This window comes from Zonotrichia albicollis, unplaced genomic scaffold (assembly GCF_047830755.1).
Source record: "Zonotrichia albicollis isolate bZonAlb1 unplaced genomic scaffold, bZonAlb1.hap1 Scaffold_83, whole genome shotgun sequence".
In the NCBI taxonomy this organism is placed as follows: Eukaryota; Metazoa; Chordata; class Aves; order Passeriformes; family Passerellidae; genus Zonotrichia; species Zonotrichia albicollis.
The window spans coordinates 312,034-330,523 of record NW_027428460.1 but is presented as its reverse complement, the minus strand read 5'-3'; the positions used below and the strand labels follow the sequence as shown (position 1 = coordinate 330,523).

At 49.6% G+C, this 18,490-nt stretch overlaps 1 protein-coding gene and 1 long non-coding RNA gene across 5 annotated transcripts; one reads left to right on the top strand and one right to left on the bottom strand.

The window, feature by feature from the left end:
• Positions 1-503: 503 nt before the first annotated feature.
• LOC141728076 (uncharacterized) lies at positions 504-14,145 on the top strand. Of its 2 annotated transcripts, XM_074534391.1 has the most exons (6): positions 505-678; positions 758-866; positions 1,503-1,547; positions 2,645-2,891; positions 4,625-4,802; positions 11,052-14,145. In XM_074534391.1, the coding sequence occupies exons 1-6, from the start codon at positions 571-573 to the stop codon at positions 11,253-11,255; spliced, it is 891 nt and encodes a 296-aa protein (XP_074390492.1). In that variant the 5' UTR covers positions 505-570; the 3' UTR covers positions 11,256-14,145. The 2 variants fall into 2 exon arrangements, with proteins under 2 accessions (XP_074390493.1, XP_074390492.1); XM_074534392.1 differs by lacking the exon at positions 1,503-1,547 and having other exon boundaries at positions 504-678.
• On the bottom strand, positions 1,717-18,367 carry LOC141728084 (uncharacterized). Of its 3 annotated transcripts, XR_012578767.1 has the most exons (7): positions 16,351-18,364; positions 13,521-15,958; positions 13,079-13,238; positions 12,801-12,914; positions 11,043-12,341; positions 4,554-4,829; positions 1,717-2,844 (listed from the first exon to the last, which is right to left on the bottom strand). It is a non-coding gene; the product is annotated as an uncharacterized LOC141728084 (long non-coding RNA). The 3 variants fall into 3 exon arrangements; XR_012578766.1 differs by lacking the exons at positions 13,079-13,238; positions 16,351-18,364 and having other exon boundaries at positions 13,521-13,658; XR_012578768.1 differs by lacking the exons at positions 12,801-12,914; positions 13,079-13,238; positions 13,521-15,958 and having other exon boundaries at positions 16,351-18,367.
• Between the last annotated feature and the right edge of the window lie 123 nt (positions 18,368-18,490).

Below are 18,490 nucleotides of genomic sequence, written 5' to 3'. Positions count from 1 at the left end.
CTGATCTTAAAAGCAGGGAGACGGGCTGTCCCCCCAGTCAGCTGGCGGGCAGCCCCCGCTCCACGGAAGGGGAGGCCAGCCGCCGGGGCCGCTGCTACAGCAACCGGTCCGGGATGGTCCGAGCTCGAACAAGCCGCCGGTGCCAGGGCAGTCTCTGACGCCGACACGGAGGACACAGCCTCTGACAACGGCAGGACTGCTGGGGCAGCCTGTGCAGGCAGCGGGGGGGGAGCCGGAACCGGGGAGGGAATCCCGCTGGATGTAGGAGCGGCCGCGGGTTGTTCCCCCGCCCCGCAACCAAAACAAGTCCGTGCCGCGCATGGCCACGCCCACTGCATAAACCCCGCGCCGTCCCTGCTCGGCCAATCCCCGCCCTCTCCCACCACACAAGCCCCGTCCCCTTTTGGCGGGCGATCCTCCTCCCTGCCTCACCCCGCCTCGCGCTCCCATTGGCCGTCTCTTCGCCCGCCTCGCTCTCCCATTGGCCGAATTCCACAGGGGCGGGCCCACCTCTCCCATCCCGCCCCGCCATTGGCCGCGGCGCGGGCGCTGCTTGGCGCGCGGGACAAGATGGCAGCGCTCCCGGAGCCGCTCTCGCGGGGCTCGCGGCTGCCGGTACGCCGGGCCCAGGAGAAGCGGGCCCCTTCCGAGGGGCCGCCGGCGGCCCCTCCCCAGCAGGTGCGGAGCGCTCCCCGCGCGGGCCCGGCCCGGCCCGGCCCGGCCCTGCCCGCGCCTGACGCCGTTTGTCCCCTGACAGAAACGATCGCGGACCGGGCTCGGACCGGGAGATGCCAAGGCCGCGCCCAAGGCCCCCCTCAGGGCCCCGCTGCGAACGCTGGGCCGCGACGCGGCCGCTGGGGAGAACGGTACCGGCGGAACCGGGAGGCAAAAGTGGAGAGCGGGGCAGATAAAGGGGGCTTGGGGGGATTTGAGGGGATTTTGGGGCTGAAAAAGGGGATTCGGGGGCATTTGGGGCTATTAAAGGGGATTTGGGGGCATTGAGAGGGGCTCTGGGGCGTTTAAAGGGGATTTGGGGGATTTAATGGGAATTTGGGGGATTTAATGGGGGTCTGGGGGCATTTATTGGGGGCTCAGGGCAGGTAAAGGGGGCTTGGGGGTATTTAATGGGAGTCTGGGGGCATTTGGGGCAATTGAAGGGGGTTTGGGGGGGTTACAGGGGGCAGGTAAAGGGGAATTTAAGAGATTTAGTGTGGATTTGGAGCAGTTAAAGTGGATTTTGGGGCTTTAGAGGGGGCCTGGTGGGATTTGGGGCAACTGGAGGGGATTTGGGGGCAGTTCAAGGGGATTTGGGGGGATTTAATGGGGGTCTGGGGGAGTTAATGGGACTTTGGGGGGTTTAGAGGGGATTTGGGGGGATTTAGAGGCGTTCTGGGGTAATTTAAGGGGATTTGGGGGGATTTAATGGGGATTTGGGGAGAGTCAGTGTGACCTGGGGGTGTCAAGGGGATCAAACCCCCCCAATGTCCCCCCAATGTCCCCAGATGGCCCTTGCGAGGCGGCGTCGGTGGCGGCTGCTCCTCGGGCTGGTGAGACCTGAGACCCCTCCCAGTGTCCCCAACCCCCCCCCTGTCCAGGTTTAGAGCAAGTTTGGGGAAGAATCCCCCCAAAGGAGCTCCGGTGGGAAAAGCAGATCCAATCGGCCCCTCCCCCCTCAACTGGTCCGGGAGGAAAGAAAAACACCTCCTTGGAGAAAGGTGGAAAAAAACCCTGTTTATTAAACAATAAGGCCAAAACAGTATCCAAACAATGAGACCCCTTGCCACTCTAAAAGAGATGACAAACTGAGAAAACCCCGGGTTCAAGCAGCAGCTCACTCAGTCTCTGATCATTCCCTCCGGTGCTGGAATTGTCGCAGGCCAGGCCTGGCCCACTGGGCCACAGCTGCAGCTGCCGGTGCTCCCCTGGGTGTTCAGTCCAGAGCAGTTCCAAGAGGTCCAAAGAAAAGGGAAAAAAAAAAACAGTCCAGGGAACTTCTTTGCCTCAGCTAGCTAACACTAACTAAAAAGCAAAAAAAGAGCTCTGTCCCGCTGTCTGTCCGCAGACAACACAGTCAGGAGCAGGAATGTGGGGGAGTGAGCGCAGTGTCTGAAAACAAACTGCTGCTTCCCTCTCCCCCTTCACTCTCTGTAACACTCTTAAAGGTACAAAACTTATTATTATTCAACATAAACAGAATGAGACGATTGGGGATAAAAGCATCATATAGTCAACCCAGGACACCCCCCAATGTCCTCAGTGTCCCCAGGGCCACCTCTCTCCTGTCCCCAGTGTCCCCAGGTCCCTCTCCCATGCCCCAGGATCCCCTCCTGGTGTCCCCTTTGGCACCCCCTCAATGTCCCCAGGGCCACCCCTCCTGATGTCTCCAGTCCCTTTCCCAGTGTCCCCAGCACCTCACGGCTCCAATGTCCCCTCCAATGTCCCCAGGCCCTTTCCTGATGTCCCCAAAGCTCCCCTTTGATGTCCCCACCCCCCTTCTGATGTCCCCAGGACCCCATGGCCCCAAGTTCCTCTGGGTGTCCCCCTCCCCTCCAGATGTCCCCTCTCCCCTTCCCTTTGTCCCCACCCCCCCTCCCAATGTCCCCAAGCCCCTCTGGATGTCCCCAAGCCCTGTCAATGTCCCCAGGCTCCGTCACCAGCATGAGCTCCAAGGGCGCCTCCAAGCGGCCGCCGTGGGACCTGCGGGGGCAGCTCGGGGACCTGCGGGAGGCGCTGGGCCAGGCCCAGGAGCAGCTGCAGGGGCTGGACAGCGAGAAACGGGAGCTGGAGAGCGGCAACCGGCAGCTGAGGGAGCGGCTGGAGCGGCTGGAGCGGCTGCAGAGGGAGCTGGGCGAGAGGGAGAGCAGAGAGAGCAGCCTGTGCACCCAGATCAGGTGAGAAATGGGCCCAAATCCATCAAAAACCGCCCCTAAATCCATCAAAACCTGCCCCAAACCCACCCACATCCCCCTGCAGAGGGAGCTGGGCGAGAGGGAGAGCAGAGAGAGCAGCCTGTGCACCTGGGTCGGGTGAGAAACGGGGAAAAATGCACCAAAAACTGCACCTAAATCCATCAAAAACTGCACCTAATCCATCCCCATCCCCTGCTGAGGGAGCTGGGTGAGAGGGAGAGCAGAGAGAGCAGTCTGTGCACCCGCGTCGGGTGAGAAACGGGGAAAAATGCACCAAAAACTGCCCCTAAATCTGCTTAAACCTGCACCAAATCCATCAAAAACTGCACCTAAATCTGCTTAAACCTGCCCCAAATCTGCTTAAACCTGCCCCAAATCCATCAAAACCTGCCCCAAATCCATCCACATCCCCTGCTGAGGGAGCTGGGCGAGAGGGAGAGCAGCCTGTGCACCCGGGTCGGGTGAGAAACGGGGAAAAATGTACCCAAATCTGCTTAAAATCCACTTAAAACTACTTTAAGTCCATCCAAACTGCCCCAAAATCCTGAAAAACTGCCCCAAAATCCATCAAAACCTGACCAAAATCCATCAAACTGCCCCAAACCCACCCACATCCCCCTGCTGAGGGAGCTGGGAGAGAGCAGAGCAGCCTGTGCACCCGGGTTGGGTGAGAAACGGGGAAAATGTACCTAAATCCTCTTAAAATCCACTGAAACCTGCCCCAAACCCATCGAAACTGCCCCAAATCCATCAAAACCTGACCAAAATCCATTCAAACCCGACCAAGATCCATCAAAACTTCTCAAAAATCCATCCAAATGGCCCCAAAATCCACCAAAACCTGGGAAAAATCCATCCAAATTGCCCCAAAAGCCACCAAAAACTGCACCTAAATCCACAAAAACTGCCCCAAATCCATCAAAAACTGCCCCAAATCCATCAAAAACTTACCCCAAAATCCACCAAAAGCTGCCCGAAAGGGTTCTGAGGGAATTTTGGGGATCTTGAGGGAGTTAAAATTCCATAAATTCCTCCTAAACCCCTGAAGTTTCCCATAATTCTCTCAGAATCCTCCTGAAAATCCCTCAAAACCCCTCACAATCCCCAAAATTCCCTCAGAACCCTTCTGAAAATCCTTGATATTATCATGAATCCCCTCAAAACCCCTGAAGATCCTCAAAATTCCTTCAGACCCTTCCAAAAATCCCTGATATTTGCCTGAATCCCCTCATTACCCTTCACAACCCCCAAAATTCCCTCAGAACCCTTCTGTAAATCCATGAAATTTGCCTGAATTGCTCCAAAACGCCTCAAGATCCCCAAAATTCCCTCAGAACCCTTCAGGAAATCCCTGAAAATCCCTCAGATCCCCTCACGATCTGTAAAACTCCCTCAGAACCCTCCTGGACATTGCTCAAAATCCCCGAATTACCCCAAAACTCCTCAAGAAACTCACCCAAAACACCTCAAACTCCTCTAAAATCCGGGATTCTCCAGTTTTATGGGATTATTGTTTCCGTGGAGCTGGAGGTGTCTCAGTGCCCTGAGGAGCTGCAGCAGAGCCGGGGCTCAAACTCCCTCAAGATCCCCAAAATTCCCTCAGAACCCTTTGGAAAATTCCCCAAATCCCCTCAAGAAACTCACCCAAAACACTCCCAAATTCCCTGAAATCTGGGATTCCTTGATTTTCTGGGATTATCATTTCTTTGGAGCAGCTCCCTGGAGCTGGAGGTGTCTCAGTGCCGTAAGGAGCTGCAGCAGATCCGGGGCCGGGTGGAGGCCCTGGAGGCCGAGGAGCAGCAGCTGCAGGCGCAGGAGCAGCAGTGGCGGCAGGAGAGGGACAAGGCCCTGGGCCGGGCACAGGAGCTGGCGGAGCAGCTGGAGAACGCCATGGTAGGGCCTGGAATTCCTGAGAAATCCCTGAAAAATGGGAATTTGGAGCTGTTTTGGTGCTCTCTGATCGGGGATCCATTGTGGGGGGTGGTAAAAAATGGCGGGGAGCTGTGAGGGGAAAATCCACCAGGGGGCGCCAAAAAGGGCGGGAAAATGAGGAGTTGGCACCAATTTGGGCTTTTTTACACCAAAATCACTCTGAAAGTGCCTTGTAAAATGGGAATTTTCACCAATCCAGCTCCTTGTGTCCCCAAAATCCCTCAAGGTTTCCTGAAAATGTGCAAAAACCTGGGATTTTGGAGCTGTTTTGTTGCTCTCTGGTCTGAGATCCTCTGGGCAGAAAAATGGCGGGGAGCTGTGAGGGGAAAATCCGCCAGGGATGCCAAAAAGGGCGGGAAAATGAGGGGTTGGCAACAATTTGGGATTTTTTGGCACCAAAATCGCTCTGAAAATGCCTTGAAATGTGGGAAAATGGGATTTTTTTACCAATCCGGCTACTTCTGTCTCCAAAATCCCTCAAGGGTTCTTGAAAATGTGCAAAAACTTGGGATTTTGGAGCTGTTTTGTTGCTCTCTGGCCTGAAATCTGCCAGGGGCACTAAAAAAAGGCGGGGAAATGAGGGGTTTGTGCCAGTTCCGGCTTTCTTGGCGTCAAAATCCTTCAGGGGAACCTCAAAACTTGTTAAAAATGGGAATTTTCACCATTTCAGCTGCTTTTGCACCCAAAATCCCTCAGGGAGTGCTTCAGAATCCACAAAAACTCAGGAATTTGGAGATGTTTTGTTGCTCTGAGGGGCCAGAAAAATGCAGGAAAATGTGGGATTTACGCCAATTTTGGCTTTCTTGGTGTGGGAGTCCCCCAGGGAGTGCCTCAAAATTTGAGAAAAATCAGAATTTTCACCAATTCAGCTGCTTTTGCACTCAGAATCCCTCAGGGGATGCTTCAAAATGCACAAAAACCCAGGAATTTGGAGCCATTTTGTTGCTCTAGAGGCCCCAGAAAACAGCAGGAAAATGAGGGTTTGTGGCAATTCCGGCTTTTTGGTGTCAAAAATTCTTCAGAAGACTCCTCACAATGTGGTAAAAATGTGAATTTTCACCAATTCAGCTGCTTTTGCTACGAAAATCCTTCAGGGTGCTTCAAAGTTATTGAAAAACTGGGATTTTCGAGCTGTACAGTCACTGTCCAGGCTGAAGGCCACCTGAAGTGCCTGAAAAAGTTGGAAAAATGAGGGGTTTGTGTCAATTCTGGATTATTTGGTGTCAAAATTTCTCAGAAAGTGCCTAAAAATATGGGGAAATTGTGAAAAATGGGAATTTTCGACAACTCAACTGATTTTGCACCCAAAATCCCTCAGGGTGTTCAAAATGTGGGAGGAAAAAAAATGGGAATTTGAATCATTTTTGCTGAGTTTCAACTTGAAATCTGCGACAAAAAAAGGCTGGAAAATGAGGGCTTTGCGGGGATTGTGGTGAAACCCCTCAGAAATTACCTCAAAATATGGGAATTTTAACCTCAAATTCCTTGGAGAATGCCAGAAAATCTGCAAAACATGAGGAAAATTAGGGTTTTATTGCAAGTTTCTCTCTCCTGAGCAGCTGAAAAGGCTCAGAAGTGAGGGGGCAATGTGGGTGCAAAATGTTGGGGGGAAAAAAAAGGGAATTTGAATCATTTTTGCTGCGTTTCAACTCGGAATCCGCTAGGGGACGCCAGGAAAAAAGGCGGGAAAATGAGGGGTTGTGGCGAAACCCCTCAGAAAACGCCTCAAAACGTGGAAATTTTAACCCCAAATTCCTTGGAGAATGTCAGAAAACCTGTAAAATATGAGGAAAACCGGGATTTTTTGCACGTTTCTCTAGTGAGCAGCTGAGAATGCTCAAAAGTGAGTGGGGAATTGGGGAATTTTCAGGTTTTTTTGCAGAAGGCTCAGAAGTGAGTGGCAATAAGGGAATTTTCAGGTTTTTTTGCAGAAGGCTCAGAAGTGAGTGGGAATAAGGGAGTTTTCAGGTTTTTTGCCAAAGGCTCAGAAGTGATGGGTGAATTGGGAATTTTCAAGTTTTTTTGCAGAAGGCTCAGCAGCGAGCGGCAATAAGGGAATTTTCAGGTTTTTTGAAAAAGGCTCAGCAGCAAGGGGGAAATTGGGAATTTTCAGGGTTTTTTTGCAGAAGGCTCAGCAGCAAGGGGGAAATTGGGAATTTTCAGGTTTTTTGCAGAAGGCTCAGCAGCGAGCAGCCTTAAGGGAATTTTCAGGGTTTTTACAGAAGGCCCATCAGTGCGTGTCCATTAGTGAATTTTCAGGTATTTTCACAGAAGGCCAGCATCCCCAAAAATCCCCAAAAATGGGAGAAAAATCCCGAAATGGGAGAAAAATCCCCAAAATGGGAGAAAAATCCCAAAAAATGGGGCTGGGACACAAAAATTTGGGGGGAAAAACCCCAAAAAATGGGGAGGAGATCCCAAAATTGGGGAGAAATCCCCCAAAAATGGGAAGGGAAGGAAAATGGGGAGAAAACCCCAAAATGGGAGAAAAATCCCAAAAAATTGGGGTGAAAAATCCCAAAAGTGGGAAAGGGAACAAAAATGGGGAGAAAACCCCCAAAAATGGGGCTGGGACACAAAAAATTGGGGAGAAAAATCCAAAAAGGGTCCCGGACCCCAAAAATTGGGTTAAAAAAACCCCAAAAGTGGTCCCAGACCACCAAAATTGGGTTTAAAAACCCGAAAAAATTATCCCGGACCCCAAAAATTTGGTTAAAAAAACCCCAAAAATTGGGCTAAAAAACCCAAAAAATATGCCAGACCCCAAAAATTGGGTTAAAAAACCCCAAAAAGGGTCCTCGATCCCTAAAATTGGGTTAAAAAACCCCAAAAATTTGGTTAAAAACCCCCCAAAATTATTCCAGACCCCAAAAATTGGGATAAAAAACCCCAAAAAATTTGGTCCAAAAACCCCAAAAATGATCCCAGACCCCAAAAATTGGGTTAAAAATCCCCAAAAAAGGTCCTGGACCTCAAAAATTGGGTTAAAACCCAATTTTTTGGGTTAAAACCCAAATATTTCACTCAAAAAAATTCCCCCAAAAAATCCCCCGAAATTGCCAAAAAATGCCCCCAAAATCCACCCAGAAAATCTCCCAAAATTCACCCAAAAAATCCCAAATATTTCACCCCAAAAATTGCCAAAATTCACTAAAAAACCCCATAAATTTCACCTGAAAAATCCCCCCAAAAATCCCCAAAATGTGCCCCAAAATTCACCAAAAATCCCCCAAATTCACAAAAAAATCCCAAAAGTTTCACCCCAAAAATCCCCCAAATTAACCCAAAATCCCAAATATTTCACCCCAAAAATCGCCAAAATTCACCCAAAAATCAAAAAAAATTCACCCAAAAAATCCCCCAAAAATCACTAAAATGTGCCTGAAAATTGGCTCAAGAATTCCAAAATTTCAGCCCAAAAATCGCCAAAATTCACCAAAAAATCCCAAATATTTCACCCCAAAAATCCCAAAAATTTCACCCCAAAAATCCCAAAAATTCACCCAAAAATTTCACCTCAAAAATACCAAAAATTTCACCCGAAAAATGCCCCATAAAATCCCCACAATTCTCCCCAAAAAATCCCCCAAAATTGCCAAAAAATCCCCCCAAAGCAACAAAATATACCTAAAATATGAGACCAAAATCCACCCAGAAAGTCTCCCAAAATTCACCCCAAAAATCCCCCAAATTCACCCAATAATGCCAAATATTTCACTCCAAAAATCGCCAAAATTCACCAAAAAATCCCAAATATTTCACCCGAAAAATCGCCAAAATTCACCCAAAAATCACAAAAATTTCACCCCAAAAATCCCCAAAATTCACCCCAAAATTTTAAATAATTATCCAAAAAATTCCCCAAAATATCCCCCAAAACATTCACCAAAAAAAAAACCCAAAAATTCCCAAAAAAACCCCCAAAAATTCTCTCAAAAATCCCCCCCAAAAAAACCCCAAAATGTGCCCCAAAATTCACCCAAAAATTCCAAAAATTTCACTCCAAAAATCGCCAAAATTCACCAAAAAATCCCAAATATTTCACCCCAAAAATCCCAAAAATTTCACCCCAAAAATCCCAAAAATTTCACCCGAAAAATGCCCCATAAAATCCCCACAATTCTCCCCAAAAAATCCCCCAATAAGCAACAAAATATACCTAAAATGTGCCCCCAAAATCCACCCAGTAAAATCCTCCCAAAATTCACCCAAAAAATCCCAAAAATTTCACCTGAAAAATCCCCAATAAAATTCCCAAAAATTTCACCCCAAAAATCGCCAAAATTCACTAAAAAACCCCAAAAAATTCACCCGAAAAATCCCCCAAAAATCCACAAAATGTGCCCCAAAATTCACCAAAAATCCCCCAAATTCACCCAAAAATCCCAAATATTTCAGCCCAAAAATGGCCAAAATTCACAGAAAAATACTAAATATTTCACCCCAAAAATGGCCAAAATTCACCCAAAAATCCAAAAAATTTCACCCAAAAAATCCCCCAAAAATCCCCAAAATGTGCCCGAAAATTGACCCAAAAATTCCACCCCCAAAATCCCCCAAAAATCCCAAATATTTCAGCCCAAAATTCACCCAAAAATCCCAAATATTTCACCCCAAAAACGGCCAAAATTCACCAAAAAATCCAAAAAATTTCACCCGAAAAATCCCCCAAAAATCCACAAAATGTGCCCCAAAATTCACCCAAAAATTCCAAAATTTCAGCCCAAAAATCACCAAAATTCACCAAAAAATCCCAAATATTTCACCCGAAAAATTCCCCCCAAAAATCCCCCAAAATTGCCAAAAAATGCCCCCAAAATCCACGCAAAAAATCTCCCAAAATTCACCCAAAAAATCCCAAAAATTTCACCCCAAAATCACGAAAATTCACCAAAAAATCCCAAATATTTCAGCCCAAAATTCACCAAAAAAATCCCAAAAATTTCACCAGAAAAATCCCCCAAAAAATCCCCAAAATGTGCCCGAAAATTGACCCAAAAATTCCAAAAAATTTCACCCCAAAAATCCCCCAAATTCACCAAAAAATCCCAAATATTTCACCCCAAAAATCACCAAAATTCACCAAAAAATCATAAAAAATTCACCCCAAAAATCCCCAAAATTCACCCAAAAATTTTAAATAATTATCCAAAAAATTCCCCAAAATACCCCCCAAAACATTCACTGAAAAATCCCCCAAAAATCCCTAAAAAATGCTATTAAAAATCTTCCTAAAATCCAACAAATCCCATTTCAAACAACCCAAAAATCCCATTCAAAATTCCATTAAAAATCCCAAAAAACCCTCATAAAAATCCCAAAAAATCCCCCAAAATTCCTACAAAAACCCAAAAAAACTCCCCCAAAAATCGACAACAAATATAAAAAACTCCCCCAACAAATACAAAAAAATCCCTAAAAAATCACCCAAAAACCCTTAGAAAATCCCCAAAGCCCCCTCAAAAAATCCCATTAAAAATCCCCAAACCATCTCAAAAATACATCATAAAAATCCCAAAAAAAAACCCCATAAATCAAAAAAAAAAATCCAAAAATCACCAAAAAATCCCTAAAAATCCCCAAAGCCCCCTCAAAAATCCCATTAAAAATCCCCCAAAAAATCTCAAAAATACCTCATAAAAATCCCCAAAAAATCCCAGAAAACCTCATAAAATCAACAAAAAATAACAAAAAATTCCCCAAAATATCACCAAAAAATCCCCCAAAAAATCCCTAAAAATCCCCAAAACCCCCTCAAAAAATCCCATTAAAAATCTCAAAAAAATCTCAAAAATACCTCAAAAATTCCCCAAAAAATCCCTAAAAAAATCACCAAAGCCCCCTCAAAAAATCCCATTAAAAATCTCCAAAAAATCTCAAAAATATCCCAAAAAATCCCCCAAAATTCCCACACAAAAACCCCATTAAAATCCCCAAAAATACCCCATAAATCAACAAAAAATATCAAAAAATCCCCAAAAAAATCACCAAAAAATCCCTAAAAATCCCCAAAGCCCCCTCAAAAAATCTCATTCAAATCCCCCCAAAAAAAATCTCAAAAATACCTCATAAAAATCCCAAAAAATTCCCATAAAAATTCCCCAAAAGTTCCCATAAAAATCCTAAAAAAACCTCATAAAAATCCCCGAAAAATCCCCAAAAATCCCATGAAAATTCCCAAATCAATGAGATTTTCCTCACCCACTCCAGGTTGTCGCTGAGGATACGTTTTCCCGGCAGGAGTTTCAGTTTCTCCGCCGGGAGCAGCGGCAGCCGCAGCACCAGGCCCAGCTCGGGGGGCTCGGCCTCGGCCGGGCAGCACAGGAGCCCCTCCTCCAGGGCGGCCCGCAGTTCCAGAGGCGAAAGCCAAGGAAAAAATGGCAGTTTTGGACTCGCCTCTGGAAAAAGAACTGACACTGCTGGTTTTTTTTAAGTAAATCTGTAAATTAAGAGAATCTGTAAATAAAATATGTTCTATTTTTGCATTAAAATTAAGTTCTGTGATTCCATGATTATATCCACTGCATTCAGCTGGGGCTATTTTAGCAGCATTCCTTTGCTCCAAAAGTTCCCTCTTGCCCAGCTCCTGTGGCCTGAGGCTTCAGCTCCTTCAGCTCCTGGTGCTGAGCTGCTCATGCTGAACGAGACGACTCGGAGAGAAGAGCACAGTCCATGCAATTCCTTCTGGGACACGGAGAGGGGAGGCTGTGCAAACAGGAGCATTGTTTGCTGTGGCCTCCTCTCTGCCCCTCACGCCTTTCAGCGCTTTGAACCAGCCAAGAGCTTTCTCCAAGAGTGCAATGGAGCAGCTGTTCCTGCTCCCGGGCCTGGCTCTCTCCGGTCTCTGCCCTTGCCTGGTTCTGTCCCTCTTGCTGTGCCCTCTGTTCCCCCAGGGCTCGCTGGCTGCTGCCCAGGACTGTGGCACTGGCACAGATCCAGTGCTCCAGAGCCTCCTTTCTGTGCCCTTGGAGCTGCCTGGGCACAGCAGCCTTTTCCATCTGGAAGCTCCCCATGGACAGGGAGTGCCCAGCTCCGTTCCCTGCACAGCCTCCAGGAGCCCAGGGCTGCCATCTCCAGTCCCTGCTGGCACTGGGGGCTCCCAGGTGCCTCAGGCTGCTGTGACACCGCTGCACACGGGAGGGAAGAGGGGCAGGGGCTGTGCTCAAAGTCAGCTCCATCTGCTGCTGCTGCTGCTGGGGGGTCATTTGTGCAGCCCTGGCCCAGAGTCAGGGATCAGATCCTGCCAGTCTCTTCCAGCCCTGGCTGCTCAGAGTTTGGGCCTTGGAGCCTCAGGTGGCCAAAGGCAGCTGCTGCTGGTCCCTCTGTGTGCCCGAGTTCAGCAGTGCTGCTCCATCAGTCTGTGCCCAGCAACGGGGAAAAGCCTCAGCCCTGCAGGGCCAGGAGCTGCCGGGCTCTGCCTGAGCAGCTCAGCCAGCAGGAAGGGAGCTGCTCCACACGGGAACCAGGAGGAAAGGACATTCCTTTGATAGGACATGTTTTCTATTGAAAAAAGAAAAAAAGAAAAAAGCTAAAAAATAGGTAAATTGTAAAAGATAAGAATAAAATCCAAGTGTTAGTGCAAAAACATAACATACAGTTAATGAAAAAAAAAAACATAAAGGCAAATTTACATTCGTTGCATTAAGAGGTAAATGATCTTTTTCAAAAGAGAACTCAGTTCTTTACATTGTAAATGTGCTGATGGCATGGATCCATCTTTGTGACCTCAAAAGCCTCTTAAAAGATTTTGGGCTTTGTTTCCAACACTGGTATTTGAAATTGTAGTCAAAGCAAGAGGAAATTGCTTTGTGCCCTTCCAGCTCCAAGCAGGACTGGGAATGGAAACTCTGTCAAAGCCCAAATCCTTTACAAGATGACCTTCCTTCTCAGCCTGGGAATGAGCTGCATATTCCTGTTGAAACTGTCAGGGATTTCTTAGAGACCCAAAGTCCCACTTACGGCTTTTTGCTCTGGTTTGGCAGTGCAGAAGGGCAATTCTCCATCCACCAGCTCCAGACTGCACTGCCTCAGGAGCACGGCCCACTCGCCAGCTTTGGCCCACCCGTGGCACTGCTAGAGGAGGAAGAAAGTGCAATTGCACAATTCCAGCCAATCAAGAAGAAAACACCCTGTACAGATCCAGGCGTTCAGCTGGGACTGTGGAGAGTTTGGGTCCTTGCCAGTTGGATGTGTGTCCCCAGCTGCAATCTCTGGGCCTGCAGCAGAGTCTCACTCACCGGCCAAAGCAGAAAGCTCAGGCGCTGTGCTCGCAACAGGCCCGTCTGATGCAGAGCTGTCAGAGCAATGTGAGGGCAGAGCCAGCCCAGCTGGGCCCAGGGCTGAGCCCAGCAGAGCCCTGGCAGAGCCCAGAGCAGCCTCAGCACCCACAGGGCCTGGCTGCAAGGAGAGAAAGCAGAAACCGCCCGTCAGCTGAGGGCTCCCGTGCCCCTGTGCCAAGGCCTGCGGTGCCCAGGCCATGCTGGCTGTGCCCAGAGCTGTGCCCAGAGCTGCCCATCCCTGCTGCCTTTGGCACAGAGCAGGAGGGCAGGACATGTGCCCAGCCTGCAGCCAGCCACGGCACATCCAGCCCTCAGCAGCTGCCCAGGGCAGGATGCTCCTGTGCTCGCTGCCAGCTCCCAAAAGCTCTGATCCCACCCTGCCAAGCACACAGGGACCCACCTCACACCACCCACGGCTGGAAGAAAAGCTGCTCCCAAACCATGGCCTCAGCCTTCTCCAAGGGCACGGCCCATCCACACAGCTGCTCCCCAGCACTTCCCCTATTACAGCGGCCTTAGACGGTCACTGTGGTGAGAGAAGGACGAGAATCTTGTTTCTTGATCAGAAGGCTGATTTATTGATATAAGATATATAATACATTATAACTATACTAAAAAGAATAAGACGAGAGGTTGCAGAGAGCAGCTATGCCAAGAATAGAATAGCAAGAATGAATAACGAAGTTCTTTGCCCAGGGAATCTGTCCCTGAGCTGCTCCTGTGATTGGCCTTTAATGGTACACAAGGAAGATGAGCCAATCACAGGGACACCTGCTACATTTCACAACAGCTGATAACAATTGTTTACATTCTTCTTCTGGGGCCCTTTGCTTCCCAGAAGAAGGAGAAATCCCAAAGAAAGGATTTCTATGAAGAAATGTCTGCGACATCTCACCCTTCTAAATTGTATAAATTAAAAGAAAAATGCTGATGTGAAATGAACAGGAGATTTCTTCAACTGTAAAATATACAATACTAATAAATCACTAAAACAATCCTACAATCTAAAAAAATGCAAAAAACAATGCAAAGAGAATTGAAGTCCAAGCAGCTGGGTTTCAGGAACAGTCCATGAGCTGGAGTTGTTTCTCTTGGACATCTGAGAGTCCTTTTTTGTCCTGAAAACAGACTTGCTGCAAAAGAGTCCCATCAATAGTTATCAAAAAACCATTGACAGTCCTACAACAATTTCAAACAATTTGAACAACTTTGGAATGTCCCTTTCTGGCCCTTCAATGCTTCAGTGCTTCAGAACTGCTGCCCACTGTTTTCAATCTTTTTTATTTATTTTTTTTTTTTTTTTTTTTTTTTTTTTTTTTTGTGATCGAAAAAGAAAAGAGCAGCAGCAGAGCAGAGCAGTGCCAGAGAAGGAAAGGCCCTGGGGGCCCTGGCCCATGATGGACCAGGAACCCCAAAACTGGCCCACAAAGGGGGACCAGGACCGGTAGGAGAAACCTCAACCCCCAGAAACACCAAGAGGCCAAATGCTGGCCCTGGCCCAAAAACTTCCTGAGCCCAACGGCCCAGGCCAAACCCATGAGGCAGGCCCTGCATTCCCACAGGCCTGCACCCTGCTGCCAGTACAATGGCAGCACGAGTGGGGACACGCTTTCTTTTCCCATAACCACTGAGGCATGCCAGCAGCAGGGAAATAGAAGCCTTCCCCAGAAATCTCACCTGGGGTCTGGACATGTTTGTTCCCCACAGCAAACCAGCTATGGTCTCCTCCATCTGTGCCCTCTCCCTCTGCACTGCAAACGCAGCAGGTTTGTCTCTCATCTGCCCCATGGTTTCATCCCCACCCCCTCCGGGCTGGAGATCAGAGGCAGAGCTCTCGGGATGCACCTGCCCCCCGCCACTAGGGCGCAAGAGAGGCGGCAGAGATGGCAGCCTCCATGGGACAATCCCCGAAAAACCACCCCCGAACCCGCCGAGAATGCTGATCTTAAAAGCAGGGAGACGGGCTGTCCCCCCAGTCAGCTGGCGGGCAGCCCCCGCTCCACGGAAGGGGAGGCCAGCCGCCGGGGCCGCTGCTACAGCAACCGGTCCGGGATGGTCCGAGCTCGAACAAGCCGCCGGTGCCAGGGCAGTCTCTGACGCCGACACGGAGGACACAGCCTCCGACAACGGCAGGACTGCTGGGGCAGCCTGTGCAGGCAGCGGGGGGGGAGCCGGAACCGGGGAGGGAATCCCGCTGGATGTAGGAGCGGCCGCGGGTTGTTCCGAGGGTCCCGCAGGTTCGGCGCCATCTCCAGCACCATCCTGAACAGGGACCGTCTCGGCTTGAGGTGGCGAGGAGGCCGATGGAAGCGGCAGAGGGGCCGGAGAGAACAACTCCCCCGCTGAGCCGGAAGCTGGAGACGCGTCGTCGTCGCTTAGCAACTCAGCAGCCACAGGAAGTGCCTCTTCTGCATTCTCAGACGCAGGCGCTGGCAGGGGCGGGGAGGCCTGTGAAGCCGTGGGCGGGACTGCCTGGAGAGGCGGAGACGGGATCGCCTGGAGTGGCGGCCGCGCCGGTGAGGCGGGTCTTGAAGGCGGACGCAGCGCTGGCAGGGGCGGCACCAACGGCGCTGGCTCGAGCGGGACCGCCCATTCCCATCCCCCCGGAGAGAGAGAAGGAGGGGGGGGAGAAGGTTCCGTCTGCGCAGGCTCCGGAGAAAGAGTAAAAAAAACTTCTTCGCTCGGCGCAGTTTCGCCCCCCCCCGCCGCGAAGCAGGGGGGGCCGGGCAGCCCCCACTCATCCCCCGCCGGGGCTTCTCCCGCTGAGGACAGGGGGCTGGGAAGCCCCCACTCATCCCCCGCCGGGTCTTCTCCCACCGGGGACGGTGGAAACGGAGCCTGTCCATAACAGTTAGAAATCCATTGAAAAATAGCTGCTCTCCGTTTCAAAACTGGGAAGAGCTTTAGAAATGCTGGGTAGATAAAAGGCAAAACACGTTCCTGGCCCCAGACAAACTGAAAAATGGAGTTCATGCACTCCCAGACAAAAACATCCAAGGCATACAGGACATCAGTAAAGAACCGAAAAAGCTTTGCCCATCGAAAGAACTCATAGAGATCTGTTGCTGACAGAAAAATCCCATCTTCTCTACACCATTTTTGCCAGAGGGCAATAAGTTTCTCCTCTGAAGGGGAGAACTGAACCTCTTCTTCCAAGGCATGTGTTCGCCATACCAACCGCCACAAACTACGAAGGGCTGGTTCATCAGGAAGGGAAAAGACAAAAGTACCTTGTGAAAATGTCCAGCTTGCTCTGGCCAGCTCTGCGAACATCTTCCTGAAGGTGTTCCAGAAGAAGGTTCTCTTTGTGGTCAGCCTTGGCTGTGAACTCTGTCCAAATCAGGATCTTCAGTTCTTCAGCTCCTGGCTTGAATCCACTTCTGTGGTCACTTCAAAGCAACCATCACATGCTACACATACAGGATTTTACCCAGTGCAGCAATTTTTGCTCCTCTGGTCTTTATCAAATTAATTTTTGCCCTGACACGAGGGGTCACCAGATATTACAGCGGCCTTAGACGGTCACTGTGGTGAGAGAAGGACGAGAATCTTGTTTCTTGATCAGAAGGCTGATTTATTGATATAAGATATATAATACATTATAACTATACTAAAAAGAATAAGACGAGAGGTTGCAGAGAGCAGCTATGCCAAGAATAGAATAGCAAGAATGAATAACGAAGTTCTTTGCCCAGGGAATCTGTCCCTGAGCTGCTCCTGTGATTGGCCTTTAATGGTACACAAGGAAGATGAGCCAATCACAGGGACACCTGCTACATTTCACAACAGCTGATAACAATTGTTTACATTCTTCTTCTGGGGCCCTTTGCTTCCCAGAAGAAGGAGAAATCCCAAAGAAAGGATTTCTATGAAGAAATGTCTGCGACATCTCACCCTTCTAAATTGTATAAATTAAAAGAAAAATGCTGATGTGAAATGAACAGGAGATTTCTTCAACTGTAAAATATACAATACTAATAAATCACTAAAACAATCCTACAATCTAAAAAAATGCAAAAAACAATGCAAAGAGAATTGAAGTCCAAGCAGCTGGGTTTCAGGAACAGTCCATGAGCTGGAGTTGTTTCTCTTGGACATCTGAGAGTCCTTTTTTGTCCTGAAAACAGACTTGCTGCAAAAGAGTCCCATCAATAGTTATCAAAAAACCATTGACAGTCCTACAACAATTTCAAACAATTTGAACAACTTTGGAATGTCCCTTTCTGGCCCTTCAATGCTTCAGTGCTTCAGAACTGCTGCCCACTGTTTTCAATCTTTTTTATTTAATTTTTTTTTTTTTTTTTTTTTTTTTTTTTTTTTGTGATCGAAAAAGAAAAGAGCAGCAGCAGAGCAGAGCAGTGCCAGAGAAGGAAAGGCCCTGGGGGCCCTGGCCCATGATGGACCAGGAACCCCAAAACTGGCCCACAAAGGGGGACCAGGACCGGTAGGAGAAACCTCAACCCCCAGAAACACCAAGAGGCCAAATGCTGGCCCTGGCCCAAAAACTTCCTGAGCCCAACGGCCCAGGCCAAACCCATGAGGCAGGCCCTGCATTCCCACAGGCCTGCACCCTGCTGCCAGTACAATGGCAGCACGAGTGGGGACACGCTTTCTTTTCCCATAACCACTGAGGCATGCCAGCAGCAGGGAAATAGAAGCCTTCCCCAGAAATCTCACCTGGGGTCTGGACATGTTTGTTCCCCACAGCAAACCAGCTATGGTCTCCTCCATCTGTGCCCTCTCCCTCTGCACTGCAAACGCAGCAGGTTTGTCTCTCATCTGCCCCATGGTTTCATCCCCACCCCCTCCGGGCTGGAGATCAGAGGCAGAGCTCTCGGGATGCACCTGCCCCCCGCCACTAGGGCGCAAGAGAGGCGGCAGAGATGGCAGCCTCCATGGGACAATCCCCGAAAAACCACCCCCGAACCCGCCGAGAATGCTGATCTTAAAAGCAGGGAGACGGGCTGTCCCCCCAGTCAGCTGGCGGGCAGCCCCCGCTCCACGGAAGGGGAGGCCAGCCGCCGGGGCCGCTGCTACAGCAACCGGTCCGGGATGGTCCGAGCTCGAACAAGCCGCCGGTGCCAGGGCAGTCTCTGACGCCGACACGGAGGACACAGCCTCTGACAACGGCAGGACTGCTGGGGCAGCCTGTGCAGGCAGCGGGGGGGGAGCCGGAACCGGGGAGGGAATCCCGCTGGATGTAGGAGCGGCCGCGGGTTGTTCCCCCGCCCCGCAACCAAAACAAGTCCGTGCCGCGCATGGCCACGCCCACTGCATAAACCCCGCGCCGTCCCTGCTCGGCCAATCCCCGCCCTCTCCCACCACACAAGCCCCGTCCCCTTTTGGCGGGCGATCCTCCTCCCTGCCTCA

What these genes read in the sequence shown, in the direction of transcription:
- LOC141728076 (XM_074534391.1), top strand. Translation starts at nt 571, where the DNA reads ATGGCAGCGCTCCCGGAGCCGCTCTCGCGGGGCTCGCGGCTGCCGGTA. An exon ending in CGGCGGCCCCTCCCCAGCAG is followed by an intron (nt 679 to 757) that starts GTGCGGAGCGCT and finishes GTCCCCTGACAG; the next exon opens with AAACGATCGCGGACCGGGCT. An exon ending in AGCAGCTGGAGAACGCCATG is followed by an intron (nt 4,803 to 11,051) that starts GTAGGGCCTGGA and finishes CACCCACTCCAG; the next exon opens with GTTGTCGCTGAGGATACGTT.